Source organism: Phaenicophaeus curvirostris, chromosome 1, assembly GCF_032191515.1.
Source record: "Phaenicophaeus curvirostris isolate KB17595 chromosome 1, BPBGC_Pcur_1.0, whole genome shotgun sequence".
Classification (NCBI taxonomy): Eukaryota; Metazoa; Chordata; class Aves; order Cuculiformes; family Cuculidae; genus Phaenicophaeus; species Phaenicophaeus curvirostris.
This window is the reverse complement of record NC_091392.1, coordinates 146,637,724-146,661,377: the sequence shown is the minus strand read 5'-3', so window position 1 is coordinate 146,661,377 and position 23,654 is coordinate 146,637,724. Positions and strand designations below refer to the sequence as shown.

Genomic DNA, 23,654 nt, shown 5'->3' with positions numbered 1-23,654 from the left:
GTTTCTAGAGAGCCTTTCATCCCATGCCACAGTGTCTATAATGCCTGCGGCTCAGGGGCTTCATATCCATTCCTCGTTCTGTAATAGTGTCCCTACCATGCTGAGAGGACAAGTGAAACATCTGCTTGCATCTTGGCCTCCTACCAAAGCCCATAACCAACTCTAGGACCTAGAGTGGACAAGTTGGTGTTCATTATGGTATCCTGCAGTACTGCAGGAAAACACGCTTTTGCAGGTGTGGGGTCCAACTGGAAGAAATTTTCCAGAAGGCTCCTTTGCTGGAGCCTTGCCCAATGTGCCAAGGATAATAGAGGTTAACTTGATCTCTTGTGGATCCAGTACGATGAGCTGGGTGATTCTGGAGATCTTGCCAGCCCCTGTTTAGTGTGCTCCCAGCTGAGCAACACCAGCAAAGGGTCACTGTTGCTATCACGCAGTTGTGACTTGTGCTAGCACAGTAAAAACAAGCAAGAATTTCCTTCCTCCTTACTGCTCCCTGATACAGGTGACTTACCTGACAGGATTGTTTTCTTTAGGCAGGTCTCTAGACCACAAGATCCTGTCAACAGTTGTCCCCATGGAATGGTGTGAGCTGAAAAAAAACAAAAAGATTCCATCCAGAACAAGGTGGAAATGGATGAATATGTCAAAGAATGTTCTGGCACTTGTGACAGAGACTGGATACTCCTGTGTCCCACAGGCCCCGTCCAGCCTGCTGTGTCTGTACAGGATACCTGCTTACCAGCTCCACTGGATTCAAAGGCTTCACCTGTAAGAATGACAATCAATTTCACCCCACCTAAACCACTTCAAACTACAGTGATTTGGAATAAAAGAAACCAAAATCTTGTGCAATACCTTATTGTCCTAATCCAGAAAAAAAATCCTTAATTTTCCCTCTTTTTTTATTTGTTCTTACTTACTCCATTCCTTCCTAAGGCTCTACCAGACCTGGGAGGCAACATTTTGCAATATGCATACTGAGCTCTGCAAATTTGATGCTCTGAGCTACTAATTCCTTCTGAGACGCTTTCCTACTTCTGTCCAGCCTGCAGGAAGCAGAAAGCTCTGGCTCTGGTTGTTCCATCTTTAGAGCACGTGCAGCGGCCAGATCATTTACTTGAGTTTCTTGCTGCCTAGCTAGTAAAGCTCTGTTACTGAGCCTTCGCCCATATTTCCTGAAGATATAGAGCTACTTGCAGCAGATGGGGAGAGAAGGAGTTGCCATAGACCATGGTTTTACAGAGGAAATTGCCAAGTGGCCATCTGATAGCTGAAGTTTCAGTACTATAACCAAGCTTCACTACAAGACCACATGTTATTCTATTGAGGCATAAACTGCCCTGGTTTACGAACTCCACTTTTCCTAAGGAGTCCGAAATACACAGGAGTCACAGTGCTCAGTGGCAAACCCAGCTCCCTGCTGCCCATGCAGGGAAAAGGGGCTTTGCTGATCCTGCCAGCTATCAGGATGGCATTGCTGCAGCACAGTGGCTTTTTTCTATTTTAAGGTTGTCCTGTGATGACATTGAGCCCAGGGTTTGCTCTCAGTGTTTGTTTGGGTTTGGTTTTTTTTTCCACATGAGTTAATGACCTTTGCACTGTAGCGTTTCTCATTTAGCAGCTGCCCTAGAGCCCTGCAGAGAAACTGGTGGAAGACGTTCAGTGAGCTCAGAGGATGGCAATGGCAGGTCACCACAAGACAATGTGGCTTCTTCCCATTGTCCTCCTTTTCCTTCAGATGGTGCCGACAGGTACAACCTTTGCTTTAGCTTGACTTTGTGCTGCTTTGCCTAAACCACATAGCTTATTATTTGTCATTATTTGTGCTTTGTGGGCCAGGGTGACATGAGTGCTTTGCTTTCTCACCGACATTTTTCCCATTTTTCTGCTGCAGTGCAATAATAACCAGGGCTTAGTCACTAGAGGAACAACATTTTCAACTGAAACAATTATGTTAGTGTAAAATACAGGGTTAATACATCAATATGCAGGTCTATCAAACTGACAGCACAATGTACTATTCTTCATGTCCTCAAGAGATGTGATAATTAAATAATCTTTACTATCCATTCATAAGCTATCGGATGACAAAATGAACCCCACAAGGTTTAACAGTGCAGAGGGGAAGGAGAATCCCACAGTGTCACCCACTGTGCTTGTCTAAGTCTCAACACAAGCATCCATTTCCTGTCTTCAGTATAGGAGCCTGAGATGCTTCTCTACAGAGTAAGTATGTGAATCATACTGCAGACGTGATGCATGCTTTGTTGCTTAATTTTGCTTTAAAGCAATTTAGTGATTACCGAAGACTGGTTGGACACAACTGAACAGACACCTGAGTCACCCACGTTGCAAGAGCCGGGAGTAAGAGGGAGATTTTGACTTCTAGAGATGAAGTGGGACAGGTACTTAGTGGGACACAGGGTGCTCTGAGAGTCTTCAGGGTGTCTCAAGGAAAATTTTCTCAAACAAACATGTAGAAAGCAATTTTGAGTGCACTCATCTACATTTGATTTTAATCAACAGTGGCTGAGAATACAAAGATGGAAGATGACTTTAATAAAAGTAGCCATAAGGTGACAGGGCTTATGAAGGAAGTGAAGAAAAAGAACAAGAGAATAAAATTAATATATCTTTTGAAAGAAAGATCTGGCTACTTCTAATGCCCACCCCCCCACCCCCCACATCCCCCCCCAGTTCCCAATGTGTTTAAGGCACATGTCTAGACTATCCCAGGGTCAAGAAAGGATAGGAGGATTAACTAAAATCGTGAACTCCTTCATGACCTGACCTCTAGAAGGATGTATAAAAAAAATCTAAACCTGTATAAAAGAATTGCAAGTGTCCTGGCACAAAACCAGAAAAGCTAAGGAGTAGATACAGTGTAATAAGCATAATGTGAAAACCAAGAGCTGATCTAAGGATGTGGATATTGGATGAGAGACCAAGAAGAATGTTAGTCTATTCCTAAAGGAGAAGATCTTTGTTCTTTAAAATCTGCACTGGTTAGGAACAAATTACGTGAAACCTCTTCAAGAACAGGGTAACAGATGGGGTGGCTGCAAAAGGTGCAGTGCACATCAGGTCTCTCCATGAAGGGAGGCTTCTAATCTCTTTTTATGTAACACTTCTATTGTAATAGAAAGATAAATATGGCCTGGATGAAACTGCTGTAAGTTTGATGTACATCTGATTGAGAAAATGTGCTAATTAGTTGAAAGATGATATGCAATTGCAGGGCTCCACACAGCTGAGCCTGAGAATCTTTGAAGCTTGATATTTTCCACAAGATGTAAGAGACTTCTTACTCAGAGTTTGTAGCTCATTCCATACTAGAAAGACTACAGTCAGTCAAGATGAGAGTTCAAGACAATCTTGTGAAACTAGAACAGTCGTCCAACATAAGAACAAGGCAATTCACTGGAAACAAAATTTCACTCTGGGCACAGTACATAACCAAGGAAATTTCTAAAACATCACAAAAGCAAGAAGCCTTCTCCATTTTCATAAGGATAAGTAGCTACAACCAGAAGCAATGGGATGAGACCACATTTGGGGATGCTCAGGTTGGATGCTAGGAAACGCTTTTTGAATGCTATTAGGCTTGTTAAGGAGCATATTAGGCTGCATGGGTGAGCTGTGGAATCTCTTAAGGAATCTGAAGGACAGGTTGAACAACTTCTTCTAGGATTGCTTTGCCTCTCCTTACTCTCATACTGCTAGTGCCAGGAAGAGCTCTCTTGTTCTGCCTGTGACCTTGCAGTGCCAGGGACTGAGTTAAGGTAAATAGTACGAGCCATATAAAAATGGAAAGGGAATATTGCAAGGGTCTACCACAAGTTTAATACTTAGGTTATTATTGATACTGCAGTTGTTGCTAGGTTTAGCCTCTTACCCATGCCCGTGTTCATCTTTGCTGTAGTACAATGGCTGTACTGGTGAGCATGGATTAGCTCTTCCTTTGCCCCCAAAGAGCTGCCATTTATAGCTGGGAAATACAGCATAAGCTGTAAAATTATAGTGGTCTGTTTAATGTTGACAGCTTCCCATTTTTTAAACAGTGATAGTTGCAGCTGTTGTTGTTACTAAGGCCTTGGGCAGGAATGGCACAGAATTTTCCTGAATGGCAGGGGGGTTGACTAATGCTTGCAAGCAAGATTTGATGAGCCGCTCGTGCTTTTATGAAATCATCTTGAGTTTATAACCTGCCTATAAATTTGTCTCCTTCGCAGTTGTACCAAACGCATGCAAGGTCAACAACGGGAACTGTGAGCAGTTCTGCAAAGTTGAAGATGAAGGAGTCACATGTTCCTGTGCTGCTGGCTATGTCCTGGGCAACGACAACAAAACCTGCGTTCCTGTAGGTACAAAGCCACACTTAAAGTTCTTTCTATGAGACACATCACATCTTCATTATGTTTGGGAATTGCTGGCAAATTGCTGTGCCACTGTAGCATAAGCAATAACATTAACTGTTCACGTTTCATAAGGTTTGTTTAAAGTGTTGCCAGCAAGGCAAGATCTTAGCTAAAAGTCGTGATTTAAGTAACACCAAATGGTGCAACTGCGAGCAATGTGCAGTGACAGAAACAGCACATGGAATTGTTCTCTGTAAGTAAGTGTGTTCTTGCAGCAGAACACAAAACCTCTGTCCCAGCAGATACAAAGCCGTAGGAGAAACTGGTGTTTACAATGGGGTTCTCATTGTCATCTCTCACAGATTGAAATAGGCCTTTCGTGCTCTAGGCAATTTCGTTAGAAAGGAATGTGTTAGATTTCTCATTGGTGAGAAGTGGGTTTCAAGGCTTCCAGCTTGTGCTGGGCACCTACAGATCCAAAGGAGTAGGAACCCAAGAAACTTCTCCCTTTACCATGTACAGTTCACAAGGACTCATTATAATTTCAGTGGTAATGACATAATGTAATTGTAGTTATATCTCACTTGTTTGCCCTCAAATATCACCTGTTCCATTTAAAAGGAATACAATATGCCTCTCCATTTTCCTCTACAAGCAGGTTTTCTGCAGTTAATGCACAGTAACCTGAATACAGTAATAACTACTGACACAGAATTTAAATCCACCAGTTTTGCCTGCACTCGGAGCGAACATCAACAATTACTTATCTTAGTCAAATTTTCTGATGATATTTGTCATACTGCCCTTTGTAATTTAATCCCAAATTGCTGTTCTGAGCTCGTAATTTCTAACATAGAATACTTGGCTTAATATCCCAATAATGAAAGATTGAGTAACAGCAGGTACATGAAAATAGTGTTGCCAAGTATGGAAGATGCTTAACTTTGAAATACCTCAAAAATGCTGAACCTATTTTCCCACTTGCTCAAAAGGGGCAAGTTTTAGGAGTGGAAAATTATTTTCATTCTTCAATGATTCTGGTCCTTTCCATTTCAAAGTTTTTGTTTATGTCTTGAGAAATCTATAATATTGCTGAAGTGCCATTCAGCAGAGCTTGTTGGGCAGTCCTTGGTATAAGGGGCAGTTTAATTGTCAGAAATATAAATCAAGCTCCCAGTGCACCTCATGCTGTTCTCCACCACAACAAATTATTCAAACCCTCTGGAACATGGGGTTTGCATTGAAAAGCAGCCTTTAGAGTTACAGTTAGGTACCTATAGTAGACAAAAATGGTTTGCAGGGAATCAGGTCACTTTCAGGGAATCAACTCTTCATGAAAGTGAGAGAAAACTTGCCTAACAGTTCAAGGAAAGCTCCTCGACAACAGCACTTTACAATTGAATTAAATATGCAAGTGTCCTCATGACGGGTGGTTCTGCTGTTACAGAAATTTTCACCAGCAACTGTCTTTCCTTCTGCTCTGCTGGAGATTACTATACCTTGTGTATCGCTTGGCTTGATGCCTCAGGGACAGCACAGGCACCATTTCCCACCCTGAAATGGAAGACTGTGATCCTCCACATCGTATAAATTTGCATAAATCAGCCAGGAGGGTAGCCCTGAGCTGAAACAAAGGCTGGTGACAGCAGCTGAACCTTCACAGCTGTTTGCACAGGGTTATTGATGGGAATACCTTTCTCTCAGCAAGCAACACATGCCTCTAAGTCCTGGTGCATCCAGACGTCAAACATTAGCATTTTGGTTTTGCCTTTGCAGTCAAGTTCCCCTGTGGCAAGCTTCAGAGAAATCATGAGAAAGTCAGAGGAACCACAGCAAGTCCAGATGCTCATCCTGAAAATGAGGAAACCACTGAGGCTCTGAGCAGCCAACCAGAGGTCAATGGGGAGGCTAGCAGTTTACCCAGCTCAGCCCCATGGCAGGTAAGGTGACCTCGTGCTGAGATGTTTACCACCTGACCCTGCTCACCAGGACCAGCAACCATTTACTCTTTATCATATTCATCCCCAGTTGCCACGGGGTGTGAGAAAGATTTTCCTGAAAGATTTTGGGTGGTTGTTCCGCTCTCCTGAGTACTGTACTTCTGCACAGATCTCCTACCATGAATGACATCGTGTCTATTTTTCAACACCAAGAAAATGCTGAGCGAAGAGGGCCAGGAGACAAGTAGGGTTGTGGATACAGGACATGGAGTAGGGTGAGCCGCAGAGCTCCTTCCTTGACAGCCGCTCCGTTAGTTGGGTTGCAGCACGGCAGTATCAGAAGAATAGACTGAGTTCCTGTTGTGGCTGAGAGAAAAGTGGAACAAAAATCCCCAACTGGATTAGTGCTATTACAATATTAGCTAAATTTTGTTTAAAAAATAAGAACCAAAACCTTCTGGTAAAATAACTGAATGCCCAAACTCCGCTTTGAGACAGGAAAATGGTCTGTCCTTGACAAATTTCCCACTGTGGTAGCTACACCTCATCATAACTCTCAACAACTTTGAATGAAGAATGCCTTTGACAGACAATACATACGAAAATGTTTATTTTAAGAAAAGTTTATTTTAAGACTGTTTGAGTCTTAGGTAGCTATGCAGGATGTCTCTGCATGCATGTTTTTGTGTTTTATCTTTCTTCTCTCTTTTTGCAGGCTGTTCTAGTACATGAGTACAATGACTGGTTTTGTGGGGGGACAATTCTGAATGAGTATTTTATACTTTCTGCAGCTCATTGCGTTACCCAGTACAAAGACTTACGGGTTATTGTTGGTAAGTGCTTCTTATTTTGCCATTTGCTACAAAAATAAGAAACTCTCTCATGTTCTAGTATCCATATACAAGACACTGAACTCTGCCAGAGTTTTTCTTACCCTCTTGTATTTCTCACTGCCTCATCATGTTCCTTGACTAACAGTGAAATACACGTTCAACTTTGTTGAATCTATAGTTTCTTTAAGCTTGGCTTGGCCTAGTGTAGCTTATATATGATAGAAGCCAAGTATAAACTGGAAAGGTATGTGGGCAAGTAAAGTTGAGCTGATGTAGTTAAATTGGTCTAACATTACACCTTTAGGCAATTTCCTGCGTTAGCCAATCCTTGAAGAATTCCAGATGTTAACAATAGATGTTAAATGTTTTGTCAGCATGTAGATGCTAGTCTAAGTCTGTTCCATACTTGAAACCTCAAATTTGTTAATTATTCCTGTGATTTATGAAACAGTAGTTTATCACAAGTTCCAGGCACTGAAAAATGGTGTTCTGAGTCATTAAAGTTGCACTCAGCCTGAAATAGTAAAGCAAAACCTGTGTTTACCTAAACTCCAATTTTCTGTCCATTTAATTCCCAAAGAGACATCATACAAGTTAGGAAAGATGAAATATATATTAATTCCTAAATTTTTGTGTGCAGAATATTTAAGTTTTAAAAGACAATTAATTTCTATTTCCTATTTACGTGTGTTTGACTACATTGCTCTACAAATGAGAGGGGCAAGATCCCCCGGGGTGTTTTGTTGTATATCATGAGTGCCATTGGTATATTGTAATGAAGCCCAAAATATTACATCAAAGCTTTCATTGAGAGCATTATTGTGATAGCAAACTTCTGTTTTTCGACTTGCTTGGCATTTTGTTAGCCTTTTAAATGCCTCCAAAATGGATACAAAATGCTATATCAGGATTGTGGACCCATCCCTGTTATTTGTACAGTACAATGCCTAGACAAAGTGCAAGGAATTTGGTGCCTTCTCTTATGGAGATGCAGTTTAGACTTGTTGGTATTAACAACTACTTCAATAATCTGACATAGGGATGGTGGACAAAGAAAAGGAAGAACCAAGTAGATCAATCCACAGAGTGGAAAAAATAATTGCACACGATAAATATGATAATACAACTTACGACAGCGACATAGCCCTTCTGAAATTAGAGGAACCCATCACATTTTCTGAGGATGTTGTCCCAGCATGCCTTCCAGAAGAAGACTTTGCTAACTATGTTCTGATGAACCAAACGTCTGGAATTGTCAGTGGCTTTGGGAGAATGATCGAACACGGGCGGATGGTCAAAAGAATGAAAATGCTTCAAATCCCTTATGTGGACAGGAACACTTGCAGGCGTGCCCTTTATAGACCAGTCACAAGAAACATGTTCTGTGCTGGTTATGCTAAAGATGGAAAAGATGCCTGCCAAGGGGATGGAGGAGGCCCTCATGTAACCGAATACAATGGCACTTATTTTGTTACTGGTATCATCAGCTGGGGAGAAGGGTGTGGAAGACAAGGGAAATATGGAGTGTACACCAAGTTGTCGAAGTTCCTACCCTGGGTAAGAAGTGTTTTGGCAGAAAACTTTGAGCTGTTTGACTTTTAATAAAGCTAATTGTCTTAGCCATCAGACCCGATCCCTAAGTAATAGTTTCTTCTTTTTAGCATGCTTCCTACATTCTGATAGTTGGAGTTTCCCTTAAGAGATGCCATCTGTTCCTTCATGAGCTAATGCCTAGCTTGTTTTAGAAGGGAAGCTGGGACTTCAAACAGAACTTGCTGGTTTGGGACAATAATGAAATTTCTTCAAACGGTTTAGGAATTCCTCCTGCTCTTACTGCGATAGCCTATATTTGTCTCTTGGAGGCTTTGTCTGTGCTGGCAAGCTCTCCCCTGTTGCAATGAAAGTTGGAACTAACTCATTTCTATGGCATCACATGCTTTATAGAAAAAGCCAGACTAGGATAATAACAAAGACAATATCAGAGCAGGACAGGGTTTAAAAAGCTCTGGAAAAGCTACTGAATTTTCTAGATTTATATACATGTACACAGAAAAAGCTAGAAAATGCAAGAACCACCCATGTATCCACATGAATCTAAATCACTGGGTGTGTCACTGAATCAAATGAGTTGTTGGATGAAGCTTATTGACTTGAAAAGGCCTGTTTGTCATCACCAGAATCACTGATGGTCTTCTGATCATTTCTGGATTTCTCTCCAAGATCCTTTCTTTACCAGTGTCATTCATGTCATGATTTTGGCTATAATAAAGTGAATGCATTGCATACTCTACAAATTACAACATCGTTGTATGTCATCATTTATATAAAGTGTTATTTAAATTATTCACAACTGAAGAGTTTTTATATCCATGAGGATAAATAATATTTCAAGACTAAGAAAAGCCTGACTCTCTAGTCACCTGAACCTGACATCTTCTGTCTGCCCTATTTCAATCTAGAGGCAAAAAAAGACTTGTTTTCCAACTGGCTCAGTGATACATTAAAATGGTGAGCTAGATATTAGGATGTTTGAGTCTCTACAGAAAAATGAAGTACTCTGTGATGTACTTCAAAAATTGTGTCAGTACGTAGTTTGGAAGAGAGAGAAAAGAGAGATGTTACAAATGATTTTGTGGCTTAAACTGTGTAATATTTTTCTCATTCCCTGGCTTCACAATATCCAGTTTGCAAGTGTGAAAGTCACCATTTTGGTGTAATTTTTAACATGTACAGTGTGGTCTGTGAGTGGAAGCTCATGGGTGCTGGCTTTGCACTGGCACTGCTGAGGCCAGGTCAGGGGCTTCCCTCCTGCTGAATCTCTTGAAGAAGAAGTGACCAGCTGGTCACGGGAAGACCTTAAACCACAACATCTGAACACAGCTACAGGGCTGCTGCCCCACGATGTCAAGGGAGAGAATCATGCAGGAAGAGAGAGGAACAGAAAATAGAAATTAAAGGTCTGAATTACAGGTAAACTCCAAACACTTTCTTTTCTCCTCATTGCCCACTTCGGTCTGTGTCAGTGTCTCAGGGGTTCACCTGAAAAATCACTTTTCTCTGTGAGCCATCCTTAACCATTTTTATCCTCAAATCCAGTCTAGGATAATGGGGAGATGTTATCAGAGAAAACTGGAGAAAAATTTATAGAATCCTCATCCAAATGGCACAGACTACATTTTTCACAGGGGATCAGGATATTGTTCATCTCAGGGCAGAATTAACTACCTCACTAAACCCCCTTATCCATCACTGAAATTCTCCCTAGAAGCTTAAGTTATACGGCACTGCCTGTGCATGTGCTCTGCCATCCTCTGGCTGTTCCATACCCTGTTTTATCGTTTGCAACTTTGGTAGGGAAAATAATGTTAACATAAAAGTGTGGGGAAAGGAAAAAGAAGCAAGAAGGTGGAAATAAAGAATGTTTTTAATAACTGACATATTAACAGCATTTACTATTTTTAGCAATGTGTGCACAGAAACAAAAAAATGTCAGAGCTTGCATTTACAGAGATCACAGAATTACAGAACGTTTGGATTGGAAGGGACCTTCAAAGATCATCTAGTGCAACCCCGCTGCCATGGACAGGAACACCTCCCACTAGATCAGATTGCTCAAAACCCCAGCCAGCCTGGCCTGGAACACCTCCGGGGATGGGGCAGATGTCAGAGGAGTTCCAAGACAGTTTTTGTTTTCACTGCCAGGATGCCAGGAGACTTACAAAACCTTGTGGCTAGACTCAAAGTCCTTGTTGTGGGTGCAGCATCCACAGGTGAGAATCAGAGCTCACTGGGGTTACATTCCTCCTCCCTGCCCGCTCCCCCAGGATTTCTTGCAATCTGTAACCAAATCATAAGGGCAGTACTGACACATCTCCAAAACAGCTGCAAGTTCCTCCATCTTTTGGAAACGGTGATGCCTTTTGGATCTGCCAAGAAAAATTCTTGTGGTGAACAAACTGGCTTATGGTCCAGGCATTCAATTGAGTTATAACCCATTTTAACATGCTAAACCACAGCAAAACCTGGCCTCTGCCTTCTCTGCCTCTTTGGAGATGGCAGCGATTGCTTTGATTGTCCTGCAGCTTCTCCAGGACTCTTTCCTATGAGGAGGAAGAGACCAACTGGGCAGAGGGTGGCTGGTCACAGTCTCCTGTCTCAGGCAAAGGTGCTTTGGAGACCCATCAATGCGCGGGGCATGGGGTAGTTTTTGCCTTCAGTTTGTTGGGAAAGAAGTGGCAGATGAGTGACACGCATGGAATATGATGACACGGAGGATGAGGAGGTGGCTTTCTATAACCATGAGGCATTAGCAAAAGCAATGACAGGGCCACAGGATTCAGCAGCTCTTTGTTGCCCTGTGCAACCTGGGAGAGGACAGGCATTGCCCAGGGTGGGCTGAGCAGGGCTGCAAGTACATCAGTTGTTCGTGCCTGTTGTACCTCCTCACCCTGCCAGCTGTGACTCTGGGTAACCTAGAGCAAGGAAAGAGCACAGAGGAAGCAAGTGGCATTTTGAGGACTGTGCCAGAGGAAAAATGAGGCAGGAGACGAGGCAGAGGCAAGAAACTTGCCAGATCCATCTGCAGCACAGATGGCTCAGAACAAACGGGCTTGGTGGGGCCCCTGACATTGCCCCACTTGAGTGAGTTGAGTGCTGCTAGTTCGCCAACCGCCAACTTACGCATCTCTAATCACGTCACAGAAAACACATCCTACAGTTTTATTCCGCCCCTGCATTGAGTTGGAGTCTGGCAACAGCCATACAGGAGCAGGGTGGGGGGTGCTCTTCATAGGTCCAGTCCCTGTCCCTCCTCCTCCTCCTCCCTGCCCTACTGCAGCAAGCAGCTGTGAGTCCCCAGAGCCCCATCAAGGGCTGGAACAAAGTGGCTGCAGAGCGGTGAGGAGGAGGAGAGGGAAGGCTGGACCTGCTTTTGGACCCTGCATCGGCTGACATGGGGATAGACTTTCTGCTTCACTTTGAACTATCTTCAATGTCCTTGACACACAACTAACCACATGTTAGTACCTGCATGCTGCTAGTCAAGAGGACAACCCCAGGGGGAAAACGTGGCTCCAAGCCCAGTCATCAGCTTCTGTTATTTGCTTAGTGCCAGGGCAACATTTTCTGGAAAATAATTGCTGCCCCCTTTCACGAGCTGAGGCGTGTGCTTCCCAAAAGCATGTGACAGTGACAGAGTTACCCAGGACAGCTGTCCCTACTGCAGCCCCCACTCCAGCCAGGACCCACAGCATGAGGTAGGTGGCATTGGCTTGTCCCCATCACTGGCTGCGCAGCTCGTCTGCAAACCTGCTTCACCTGACTTGCTGCCCTGCTGTGGAGAGGGACAATTCCACAGGAACCAGTTGCTAAAGCAGGACCAGATAACCCAATTTTCACATCTGACACAGCGTGCAAGCTTCACGCTGAAAAGGGTAACCCTTCAAGCACAAGGCAATCCTTAAGCGGGGCTGCAGGAAACAGGAGTACGAGACTCCTTAGTGAAACACATCTCCATCTGCTCACTGGAATAATTAAATGAATGAAGAAAGAATCACAGAAACAAAGAATGTTTTGGATTGGAAGGGACCTTAAAGATCATCTCATTCCAACCCCCTGCCATGGGCAGGGACACCTTCCACTGGATCAGGTTTTTCAAAGCCTCATTCAACCTGGTCTTGAGTCCCTATAATTTTTTATAAAAAGAAACATGCAAGGAAACGACTGCCCTTTTAAAACCCTCTCTCTATGCAATTTTCTGTAATATAGGGGAAGTTAAGAACTAAGACCTGTTGCAATAATATCAACACAGAAAATGGTACGTCAGTACCCTAACGTGGTGAGTACACTGTGGCCCATCCCCAAGGACACAGCGGCTCAGTCAAGGAACACTTTGCTTAAAACACAGTACCAAAAAAAAATGACCTTGTAAACTAAGTGGGAATACAGGTTCAGAAGCTCTGTGTTGTTGTTATTAAACTAATTTGAATAATTACCTTATGCTTACAAGAGTTTGTTAATTGACACAGGTTTGCAAAATGTAAACAGCTTGTTTCACAGAAGAAACAAACCTGCAGATCCACATTTTTGTGCTCAGTTCTGCAAAGGCCTATGCTGACATCAAGTGGTGACTTATTTTTCATGCCTAAGGGAGCCAGACTTGCTGTTCTGTGTGTGCACAGGGCAAGATTTCTTGTCACATGAAGGTAAAGGTAAGTAGGCAGGAGCTAAAGGGGGTGAAGAGTGGCAGCTCCACTGGCAGGCAATCCCATGGGGATGTTGGCTGGTGGAATACGGAGAAGCAAGGCAGCCACTGCTGTGTAAAGTGAGGAGAGCGAGGTGAGCCTCCACAGAGGTTTCTGGACACGTAACATGCTGGCTGAGCACACCAGAACCCACCAGATGTGACCGCTGGCAACAGCCCCTCATTCCCCAGCCAAGAAACCCCCAGCTGGGAGAGGTGCCCTGGGGCTTGATGGCCTCAGAGAACTGAGGAGAGCATGGAGAGCTCTATTTATTAAAGCAAGCTTGACACAGAGGGAAATATAAGCACATAAGGTTATAAACTGACTGTGAATGAAGTCATGCTTGACATTAGGAGGGTTTTAACTCTGAGTGAACTTCCAGACCAACATCCTGGCAGAGATTGTGCAGGAAAAACCTCACAAAATGCAGTTTTAATGTGGAGGTTGATTATTTACTGAATTAATTAGGGGCTGGCAGGGGCTGGCCTTGGCGAGGCATGTGGTCTGCTTCAGCCATGCTCATCTGCCTCAGTACTCACTGAAACTGGTTTTAAAACTGCAGTTGATGTAAAGTGAAGTTTTATTTAAGGCTTTATCCATGAATGCTCAGATCGATTATACTTCCTTACAAGAATTGCATATTCAAATAACAGACAGCTGGGAATTTATGATATGAAAACACAGAATAGTCTTTCTGTTTCTAACTCGGGTGAAAATAATAGTTTTCCTCTCACTGCTTGTTGCTCCAGCTGTAGAAATCATTTCTTGCTTTTCCCAGGAGCCTGCCTGTACTGAGAGTTAAACAACCCTTGTGACACCATTGCCAGGGCAGAGCCCAACCCATGCAAACCAATGCTTGGATCCTTGCTCTCATCCTGGGCGAGGCAGGAGGGCTGCCCCAGCTGCTGGGTGCGCAGCGCAGCAGCCCAGGGAGATGTTCTTGTTCACTCTACGCCTCCTTTCACAGTCTGTGTGCCTGCGTGTAACCGCGATCCTGAAGTCAGTAAGAACTTCCCAGAAGAGTTCTCCTTCATGGCTGGACAGTACAAACCTAACAGTGAAAAGAAAAATGTCATATATGCTCCGATACTTCCCTGCGGGTGAAGTTCCATGCTTGATTTCTCCAAAAGCCAGTGGGATATGACCGGTGCAGCTAAGCCTTAGAAAAGGTTTTGTGGGGACAGTGTATGCAAGAATCGCGCCATCAAATTGATCCCTGTAGTCATCATCCAGCTTGTGCTTTGATATGGTACGAAGAAAGGTTCACACTGTTCATCGGCCCACATTTTCTCTTACAGTAATTGAAGGCTGGGGGGGTGAGAGGAATTCCCAAACCCTGGAGCAGCTCTCAGCAGAGCTGGCGAATCCTCTCTACCTTCATCCAGAGCACTAGGAGAAGGGGCACTGTTGTACCACTAAGCAGGTTTTTTTGATTTTTTTTCATATGTTGACATTGAGGCCAGGCTTTGCCCTTAGAGGTTTTGTTTTCTCATGAGGAGCTGGACTTTAAACTTCAACATTTCCCCCCAGGAGCTGCAGGAATGCAGGCAGGCGGCCATTAGGCACACAGGGTAGCAATGGCAAGGTGCTCCCGGACAATATTGTTTCTTCTCTCTGCCCTTTTCCTTCAGACAGAGCAGACAGGTATGGCCTTTGTTTTGTTGCGGCTTTAATTCTGATCCCTGCTACCGCTGTTCTAAATGCACCAATAATTCTGTATCTTGTATTGTGTTTATTTTGTAGCACAGAGTGACACCACTGAAAACTGTTCCTTATTTTCCTTACACTTCATAGAATCATATCGCAGAATCATATATTAGTTTGGGTTGGAAGTGACCTCAGAGATCATCCAGTTCCAATCCTCCTGCCATGGGCAGGGACAACTTCCACTGCATCAGGTTTGCTCATAGCCTCAGGTCTTGAAATGCAGTAGGTTACTATGGCAATGTAATATTGAATTACCATCATTTATACCAGGGAGATATTTTGTCTTTTCTTATCATTCTTAAAGAGTGTCCCAGATATTAAAGAGAACTTTGTTTTATATTTCTGCTTGCTGCTGAAATGAAAGTAAGTCATATGAATGAGGCTGAGATGCATCCTTGTTATAGCTTGAAGAAATTTACGTTTCTGTATTAATTGTCCATGGTTAGTCAATATTAAGGAGGAGCTGGGTAAGGCAGAAAAAGATGATGACCACTTAAGAAGGTCAAAATGCCCCTGGCAGCAGCTTAAGCGTGCTGCCAGTTACGCTGGATGCATCCAAAGCACTGCACAGCAGAAATGTGCATTAGGGTGTCAGATAACTTTTTAAACTGCAAAACACAAACATGAAGCTTTTTTTTCCTTCCTTTTTAATATTACATGGGAGCCTGTTGGTTATTGCATATCCTTCAAAAGCATAACAAAACATTTGTAATGCACTTTCAGAATAATTTTGCCATTGCTGTCACTTTTTCCAATTTTAATATTATTGATTGTTTCGACCTTTGTGCCTAGGAGTACTGGGCCCCCAAACATGGTATAGAACTCAGAAAAAAAACAGTTTCTGTCCCAATGGGTTTACTTTCCAAGCACAGGAGACCTGACAAACACATGCTGACCCACGCAGCCACATACTGCTTGATGTCAAACTCAACAGGCTCCAGCACAGCATCGACTGTCTGAGAACTCAGCCATTTGACTGTTTTGCTTCACAGGAAAAAAATCCCTGTGAACTAAGACTGGAGGACATCAGTTTGTCTCCATCATCACAAATTAATACAAGTCATTTTCACTTCTACTGATGAATCTGAAATCCCCATGCAGTTTTACAAAATAGCCTCTACCTTTATGATAATGCTTTCCCACTTTCCCTGGCAGTGCCACAACAAGGTTGCTCTGTGTATCTGGTGCAGGATGAAAGTGTCAGGAAGGGCTTCAAATTCTCCCCACTTGGGAGCAAATCAGGCACTGACCAAAAGCAAAAGGTCACAACACCTCAGCTCAGTGTAGACTAAGAAAGAAGGGCTCTTTCAGGATGGATGTTTAACACAGCTGAAACCCTGAATCAGCCAAAAGGGTTTCTCTTTAATAAAAGGATGTAAAAATATACAAGGAAATTAATCTAAGTACTTACTTTAGCATTTTGTCATACAATCTTCCAGTGTTTATATCAACTGAAGATGCAAACAATTTTATGAAGCGACAGAGGCGTGACAATTCCCTTCTTTTCGAGGAGGTCCTCCAAGGCAGCTTGGAAAGGGAATGCCTTGAAGAGAGATGTACACGTGAGGAAGCAAGGGAAGTATTTGAAAATGATGAAATGCTTGTAAGTATTTTTTTCCTGCATGCATAATAAAAATTACTGCCTTTGTCCTTTACTATCAAATACAGCCCCACAGCCTGCTTCAATTTTTTTGTGTTTCTCTCCATGTCTTTGCATTTTCCTCCTCAGCATGTGGAAATAAAGTGTCTTCAGTGGTCCAAATGGGGATGCAGAGATCAACTCTGACACTTCTGAAGTCCCCTCTTGAAAACTGTGTGTCCTGCACCTCATGTTGTGAAAGTATATGGCTATTATCCCATCCTGACCACACACAGAAATACAGATTCATCATCCCTTAGGGGCTGAGGAGGAGCAAGGGGGTGTTGGGATGGAGGGAAGCAATGCACCAGCAAGTAATGGGACCTGTACAAGAGGCTCATCTAGTCAGCGGCTGCAAGTCCCCTTGTACAAGAAGCCCTCCTGACATGTACAGCCAGATGCTGTGCTCTTTTAATAGGAAATCAGCTGTAGATTGTGTTTGCAGGGAAAGCAGGGGAAATAGCCACTGGGCTGCCTGGGAGGTTCCCATGCTTTGGGGAATGTTGATGGCAAGGAGGTACAAGAGGCAAAGAGAGGTGTCCCCTCAGGGAAAACAGCAGCACAGCTGCTTTTCCCAGGGAAAAGCGGGACACTTGGTGCTGGTGACCACTGTTAATGACCTGCAGTTCTATTCTCTGATGTCCTCTCTGCCTCCAGCAGCACCTGCTGTGGGGCAAGTGGGATGGGATGGGATGGGATGGGATGGGATCACTTCCCAGGCCACTCCATGTCCAAGAGACAATAGCCAGCCAGTTTTCCCAGGAAGCTATATTGCTAAAGGATTCAGTTGTTTCTCTCTTGCTTGCAAAGTGTTTCTTTCCTTTTATAGCTTAAGAAATAATAAAATGAGCAGGATGTAAACCTCCTCCCATATCATTTGAATTTTGCTGGCAGGGCAAAATTTGCAGTCGAGTAACTTTGGAAATATTAGACCATAGTATATAATCTTTTATATAATGCTTTTTGTTTTATCAAAATATTTATGGACTAGGATGCTATATGAGAATGAAGATCTGATATCCCTCCTTTTTTTTTTTTTTCAGAAAATGTTTTGGGATGTCTACTATGGTAAGCTGGCCTCTTGAGTTTTCTCCTTCATAGGAGTATCCAACTATGAACGTTATGATTCAGTCCAATGCTGGTTTTCTGAGAGTCTCTAGCAGTTTGTTCTACAAGAAACACTCAGTTGTTACTTGTCATGTAGCAAAGCAGGAGGAAAAGTGTTGATGTGAAATGTTTAAAAAAATAATGAATAGGAAAAACCATTTAAGACTGCAAAGTAAATAACAGAAGGTGAGTAGATGTTATCCTAGTAAATAGGCTGCTTCTTTTCCTGAACTTAAGGCTGTTTTGAAAGAACTTGGAACCTGAGAAAGTCTGCTTTGCTGATACAACAGAGCAGCACAGCTTCACCAGCAAAACCTCTCAAATGCAAAGTTAAACCTGAGTGAGATAAAACAGTGTTAAAAGCTATTGGGCTGACTACCAACTCTGAACGCTGACACTGCATCATCCCTTGGCAGCTGTCAAGGCAGAAAATGATTCTGTAAAAGCTGAGGGGCTGATACGCTGGATGCCTCCTGAACAAGGAGGCTGGTGAATATGCCCTATTCCCTCCCTCTTTTCTGCATGCCTTGTCTTGAGTTTTTCTCGTTTGCAACATAGCTTTTATTAATTTCTAATCTTAGGTTTATACAGTGTATAAGGAGGTGACAAAACCAGCAGTTAGTGGTATTATTCTGCAGAAGCCACTGAAGCACTGAATCCAGGAAACCATTACATAGAAGAATCCCACCAGTGATATAAATGTTACAAACAATGTTGCTAAATATCTTGCCTTTCATTGCTTCTGTGAGGTGGGATTAACTTCTCCCAATTTCAGTCATTGGATGGTTGTACTAAGCACGTCATGCAGGCTCTCCAATCTATAAAGAGAGAAGGGCAATGAGCTGAGACTGATCCATCCAAACAAGTAACAATCAGGACACCTTACTGGCTCCAGCCTCAAGGGTTATTATTATTATTATTATTATTAATCCCCATCTTTCTACACAACAGCAGTCTGCCTCTTCTCCTTGTGATACCTTTTCTGGCATTTTGAAGAGTCTTGCCATGCATCTCCATAGCTTTTTTTCCCCTCCTCACTAAACAAATCAATTTTTTCATCTTTTCTTTCAAAGTCTTACTTTCTAGGCCTTTGGTGTGCGTGTTGCTTTCCCTTCAAAGTCCAAGGTACAATGGATAAATCTACATGGTGAATGTAAGAGGGCTTGGGAGAAAGGCTGAGCACCCATCCAGCCTAACTGCTGGCTCACCCTTTGGCTCTGTTTTGTACTGATCCACCTTGGTCTCTTCGAGTCAAACCTAAAGGAGCAGCACCTTGGTCTAGCATGGATGTACACGGTCAGGGCACACGGCCTGAGGTCACACACCTGACCCTCTTCTATTAACTTTATAAACCTAGCTATTTTCTCTTTAAACATCATTTTCCAAACAGTTTTGTGCATGCCTAATAGTAGTTCATGTTTTCGTAGCTTACTTAATGTCATCAGAGACATTTGTATTCTATGATGTTCACCAATTCCCCACTAGGAATTCCCACTAGCCCACGCTACTCAACCAGGGAGCACAGGATTGCCTCTGGAAGCAGAGACTCAAGCCTAAAATTACTCCCAAGGAGCAGTTTTGTGAGATGTAGCCCATTCTCTTCTAAACTGTTTTTCACAATGCTTCTCTGAGTGGCTCATGTGCTGGGAATGGGTGTGTGGTCAGTGGTGGTGGTGACTGGTCCCTCTCCTGTGGCATTTCTTCAGGTGGCAGGAGGTGCTCGTCAAGCCCCTGCCAGCACAACGGCCTGTGCGAGGACAACATTCGTGGCTACACCTGTACCTGTGCTGAGGGCTACGAGGGAGAGAACTGTGCCTTCGGTAAGGCATCACCCCCGCTTCTGAGCAGCTCTATCTCCTCCTGTCGTGGGGGTCCCTGGGAAACCATACAAAGCTCTCCTACTACAGCCAGTTATGAGGTTTTAGGTTAAAATGCAGGCTTGTGTGGAGTAGGGCGTATCCATGCTACTTGTCTACTGAAGCATTATAGCATTCTGAGGTTAAGCTGGCAGCCTCTTCCCCCTGAGCCTCCCTTCTCTGGGGATGCAGCAAGCCCCTTTCACGGGTGGGCTCCAGAAGCAGCCCTGCCACTGCCCCTCATGCCTTCTGGCTGCTTGTCCCAAGTGGCACGTGGCCTGCAGAACCAGGGCAGTGGTGCTGGGGTGGTGCCTCCAAGGCCACACTCGCCCACAAGATACTCCCTTAGACAGAGAGACTCCAGAAAATGGACCATTTTCAGTGGAAGTGTAAAACGCATAAAGCCGAGTGGATGCTTTCTGGCCCGTTAAACACCCTGGGCCAGATCCTACACTTTCACATCTGCCAGGTTTTACGGTTCAGCCCTTACATCAGTATTTTTGCCGGCTTGGAGGTCCCCTGGGCAGGGAGACGCCCCAGCTGCTGCAAGGCAGGGTCATTTTCTGTGTAAGGGGCGTGACTGTGACCAGCTTCTTGGGGAACACAGAAGGTGACAAGAGCTCAGACCAGTGCTGGGGAACTGGATCTGCTAAGACATGCAGGATAAGCCTTAAAGAGACACTTCATGTGGGGTTTTTTTTTACCACTTATCCACCTGTGAGCTAGATCCACCATCAAGTAGCTGTTCCTCCTGTTGCTTTGCGCAGAAGCTGAAGTGTTTGCTCAGCTATGGAAAGTTGACTGAGTGTGGTTCAAAGGTGATTAACACTTTCTTTTCTTCTTAGTTTTGGCAGACGCTAATTTTAATTTTCTTAGCACAAACATAAGAAATAAGCGCTATGCATTTGTTTTTGCTGAAAAGCAGAAAGCATTAGCCTATTTCTTCCTCAAGTACTACCTGCCCTCTTAGCATGTACAACAGATTCCCCCTGCTGCAGATACTTGTTGTTTTGCTTAAGAGAGCAGGAATAAAATCCATGGCATTCTTTCCTGGGTTCACATGTGAGGCTTAATTTGACCCTTGTCTATTACAACTCCCCAAACCTCAGAGGTGCAGACAGTCTAGTGCAGGGAGGTGCAGTTTGCAACGACTCTGTGGAAGCTGCAGACTCCATTCCTGTTTAACAACAGGAAAACGAACATAGCAGGAGACACAACCAAGCCAGCGTCCCTCCCCACCTCCACACAAAACGAGTAGACATAAAATTCTTTTTAAAGACCCAAGCTATGCCAGAAAACTCCAGCTGAAATATTCCAAATGCTTTTTCTCTGCCTATTCTGTTTAGCTAAAAATGAATGTCGCCACCAAGGAAAAGAAGGATGTCACCATTTCTGCTATCCAGGAAGTAATTCCTACCATTGTTCCTGTGCTGATGGTTATGAGCTTGGGAAGGATAAAAAGCAGTGCATCGCATTAGGTAGGTGTGAGGATGGAAGTACAGGGTCACATGCTCAGTTCTGGGTTGGGCAGGCCACCATCTGATGTGATCAGCCTGTTCGGAGTCTCAAGCGATAAGAATATTACTGACCTTCCAAACTAGGAGTGGGGGGTGGGGGGAAAAAAGGAGGAACCTAGGGATCACAAAGCCAAGATGCTAAAGCAGTAGTAAAAGAAGCAATATTTGATTTGAGCATTTAAACATGGGTCTGCAGAGAGAACTTGCATCATCCTGCATATCATTTGCTGGGCCAGGTATTCCTCTTCTATAGTCAGCAGAGAGTAAGTCCACTGAGACCTGTCTGGAAATGAGGTTCACTTGACTCCCACCAGGCACCTCACAGACTGATAAAGGAAGGGAAACATTTGCTGCCACATCAATGTAGTAGTAGCCCTCTTCAGTTTTTCAATCTCACATTAGGTATCTCATCCCCTTATAAACTATGCCTACTAAAACCATAATAGTATACTTAAGCCCTTGTATAAATTAGCAAGTAGAGCAGCCAAATAGGAACTGAGCTACAGAGCCGTGCTTTTTGGTGATGAAGTCCTGATGTCTACATTCAATGCACATTTCACACAGGCTTTACTTAAGACTAACTCTAGTTTGGTCCCACAAACAGTTTGTGGTGACCCAAGACCATGCCACAGGGCTAAGCAGAAAGCGTGACAAATGCAGATTACAGGGATATTCACTTGAAAAGCACACTTGTGTTTTGAACCAGAACACAAAGCCATGTGGACCTCTAGAGAGACAATTTTAACAAGGAAAACATGGGACTACCTTGTCCGGATTGGGCCTCAGCTACCAGGTATTTGGCACAAATCAGATACAAGATACAAATATGAGGAAGCAAGCCATGCTGATGGGTGGCTGGAGAAGCAGCTTCATTTCATTAGTTACACAGTGAAATCTGGTCACTACAAGCCTAATGCAATGACCCAAAACGTTCGGTAGCATTGCTAAACTATTAAGACTACAGCTACCAAGCCAATTATTCCAATTTTCATAAGCTGGTGCAGGTAGAAGCAGAAAGGTATTTGAAGGCAGTAGTTGTCTTGAAATGCTACCGCGTGAGGTTTTGATTTTTTTTATTGCATTTGCTAGATCATTGTGCATGTGGCAGACTTCAAGACAATGATAATCTGTTACACGAAACCAGGAAGAAACATGATGAGCGATTTCCCTGGCAGGTATTTCTAGCAATTCACGAAACCCACTCCGCCTCACACGGACAGTGCTATCTATTGTCTTTTTGCATCTTCTTAGGTCCTGCTGCTAAACTCAGAAGGGAAGGGCTTCTGTGGAGGAGTGCTGCTAAAAAGTAATTTTGTATTGACTACAGCAGAATGTGCCCTTCTGCACAGCCACTTTGGAATTAGGGTTGGAGCTGGTAGGTGATCAAACACATTTTCTCTTGTAGCACATTTTAGTATTGACAATTAAAAACAAAAAACCCTTACTAAAATTTTTGCTGCATATCACTAAAGGAAACAAATCTGCTGTCACCTCATTTAAGCATCTGTTAATCTTTTTGAGCAAGAACTACAGATGCCTCAATACTCCCCCACAAGCCAAGCAGCGAGACAACTGCCTCTCAAATGCAACTCAGACCTTAGCACCTCGGGATATTCTCAACCATGTGGATTTAGAGGTGCCTTTTCATGCCAAAATTCAGTTCTCTTGCTGGGCATTTGTCCCTCCCTCTGAAATGATGTGTGTTTCTACAGAGCATTAAAAAGCAGACAAGGTATTAGTCATAGTTTACCTTTACAGCAGCTGTTTCAAGAAAGAGCAGCTCTAGTTTTGCTGCTGCACATATTTCTCAGCATGACTAGGCAGCTGCTGTCAGTTTGCAGGCAGTTTTCAGGTCTCTGATAAATTATTCCTAAGAGCAGTAAATGTCATTGCTTCACAGGACCTAATGGAGCAAATGGAACCAAGAAGATAACGCAAGTTGTAGAGAAACACATACACATCCGGTATGATGAAGACACTGGCGAGAACAATGTTGCATTACTACGACTCCAAGAGCATGTTGAGTGCAACAACCACCAGCTTCCTGTATGCATCCCTGAAAGAGACTTTGCAGAACACATTTTAATTCCAAAACTGGCCGGTACAGTTAGTGGCTGGAGAATGGAAGGTGATGAACTTCAAGGTGACGAGTTGCAGGTTTCATACCTTCCTGCTGAAGACTGCAAACAAGTACTCAACATAAGCCTCACAAACAGGCAGTTTTGTGGACACCTCCAGGAGGCTGTAAACAAACAACTGGCTGGAGGAAGCTTTTTAACTGCTGAGTACAAGGGCACTTGGTTTCTGATTGGTATCCTAGGATCTTGGCCACTAGAAGACACTGACTGGGAAACACTTCTATTCACAAACACCGCAAGGTATATCATATGGTTTAAACAAAAAATGAAATAAGACAAAAACACAACCAACCCTCCAGCACCTAACCCCTAGC

The 23,654-nt window shown here is 43.5% G+C and overlaps 2 protein-coding genes across 2 annotated transcripts; both read left to right on the top strand.

Annotated features, from left to right (window-relative positions):
* Positions 1–1,632: 1,632 nt before the first annotated feature.
* On the top strand, positions 1,633–9,434 carry LOC138731861 (coagulation factor X-like). The gene is made up of 5 exons (XM_069878139.1): positions 1,633–1,754; positions 4,236–4,367; positions 6,138–6,301; positions 7,017–7,134; positions 8,174–9,434. The coding sequence occupies exons 1-5, from the start codon at positions 1,679–1,681 to the stop codon at positions 8,734–8,736; spliced, it is 1,053 nt and encodes a 350-aa protein (XP_069734240.1). The 5' UTR covers positions 1,633–1,678; the 3' UTR covers positions 8,737–9,434.
* A 5,507-nt stretch (positions 9,435–14,941) lies between these two features.
* Positions 14,942–23,614, top strand: PROZ (protein Z, vitamin K dependent plasma glycoprotein). The gene is made up of 8 exons (XM_069878028.1): positions 14,942–15,020; positions 16,523–16,686; positions 17,766–17,790; positions 19,536–19,649; positions 21,032–21,163; positions 22,292–22,377; positions 22,454–22,577; positions 23,103–23,614. Exons 1-8 carry the CDS (start codon positions 14,954–14,956, stop codon positions 23,612–23,614), a joined length of 1,224 nt encoding a protein of 407 aa, XP_069734129.1. The 5' UTR covers positions 14,942–14,953.
* Positions 23,615–23,654: the final 40 nt, after the last annotated feature.